This window comes from Rhagoletis zephyria, unplaced genomic scaffold (assembly GCF_001687245.7).
Source record: "Rhagoletis zephyria isolate East Lansing unplaced genomic scaffold, Rhagoletis_zephyria_1.1 Rzeph_scaffold_65855, whole genome shotgun sequence".
NCBI lineage: Eukaryota > Metazoa > Arthropoda > Insecta > Diptera > Tephritidae > Rhagoletis > Rhagoletis zephyria.
In genome coordinates, this window is record NW_016222906.1 from 1 (window position 1) to 1,443 (window position 1,443).

A 1,443-nucleotide genomic window follows, 5' to 3' on the forward strand; every position below is an offset into this window, starting at 1 on the left:
TTAGATGATTTTAGCCAGAAATATTTTTTTACAAAGAATACACTGACGTGACAGGTCCTCCAAGGAGGGAATCTCTTAAATTTACTACCCCAGTGCGTTTTCCTCCCTGCTTACCACTGAAAAATCCACTCGCAGACTGGGATAAAACGATCCTACGTAGAGGATTGGAGAGTCGCTGAGGATGGGTTAGCTATATGTATCTTCCCTCGAGTATTTCCAAATACCTAGCGCAGATGGCAACATATCTCTAAAAGGGACCTTTCCATCTGCTGCTCTTTTTAAGATTACTATTCAGAGAATATCAATCGCTAAATCTATGAATATCTATGCTTGCATATACATAGGTTCATGGTCTTGATACAAGGAAGATTTAAAAGTGCATGGAGCACAAAGGGGTGACCATAGGTAGCTTTCCGGACATAGGGAGGGCGTTCGAGAAAACGCACAGACAGTTTCGCGCGACACAAAAGGGTAACCTTACCACATTCCGTTGGGTAGCAGACGTCCTTAAATCAAGGATCGCCACATCTACTCTAGAACAGGAAAGAGTCAGATGCGCACATAAAAAGGATGCCCCACGTCGCAATCTTAATACCTACCAATCTGACCTAATATTGGTTATATAAAGAGTACATTTCTATCTACGTAAGTGCAATCGCACCTACATCGTGAGCAACATCGCTTCACTTACCTCGGTCATCGCGGCACTGGAGTGCTGCTTCTGTATCAAAATATACCGCACTGCAGAGATTTCGTCGCGCAACTTGCCCATTGTTCGCAATTGCGAATCAACCGCCTATGAAAAGTAGTGAACAGTAAAATCGTATTTAGCTAGTTTTCACTCTTCTAAGTCGACTCACCAGCGATAAACGATCCCCTTTATGGGCGAAAGTCTTCCTAACCACTTCCTCAAGNTTAACCTCTTGTTCTCTGGCAAGCATAAGATCGAGTTTGGTTGTGGCTTCTTTGAATCTTTCCATTTCGTAATTTATTGTATCTGGCGGATCCTCAGTAAAAACACGATATTGGCCCTTGCGGTAGAAATACTCAACAACGCGGCGATTAAGATAGGTGCGCGATTTCTGCTCTGCTTCAAGCTCTGCTAATTTTTGCACAATCTCGGCAATTAATGCAGCTTTATCAAGATTCTGACGCAATAAAACTTTTGGATCGACATATTCAACTTTGTCTACCGCATGCTTTATGAGCTCCTTTAGAAACACAAGCGTATCTGTCGCTATGTTGTTTAGTTCCTTCTTACGTTCATAAGCTACCCAATCGAATTCGACCACATCGACCACAACGCGATCTTTTTCCATTTCCAAAAATGTTTCAAATACTTCTGTGTCATCCAAAGGCTTCGGCGCTTCGATTTCTTGATCGGCTTTTAGTAATTCAAGCAACTCTTCGTCTTCCGAAAAATCAATGTCTTCCGATTTAGAA

The 1,443-nt window shown here is 42.2% G+C and overlaps 1 protein-coding gene across 1 annotated transcript; it reads right to left on the reverse strand.

The window, feature by feature from the left end:
* Nucleotides 1-691: 691 nt before the first annotated feature.
* Nucleotides 692-1,439, reverse strand: LOC108356822 (uncharacterized; the record flags this gene model as incomplete). Its single annotated transcript, XM_017607924.1, has 2 exons — nt 692-796; nt 861-1,439. Coding segments are annotated over 2 exons (684 nt in total), but the record flags the coding sequence as incomplete, so codon positions are not given.
* Between the last annotated feature and the right edge of the window lie 4 nt (nt 1,440-1,443).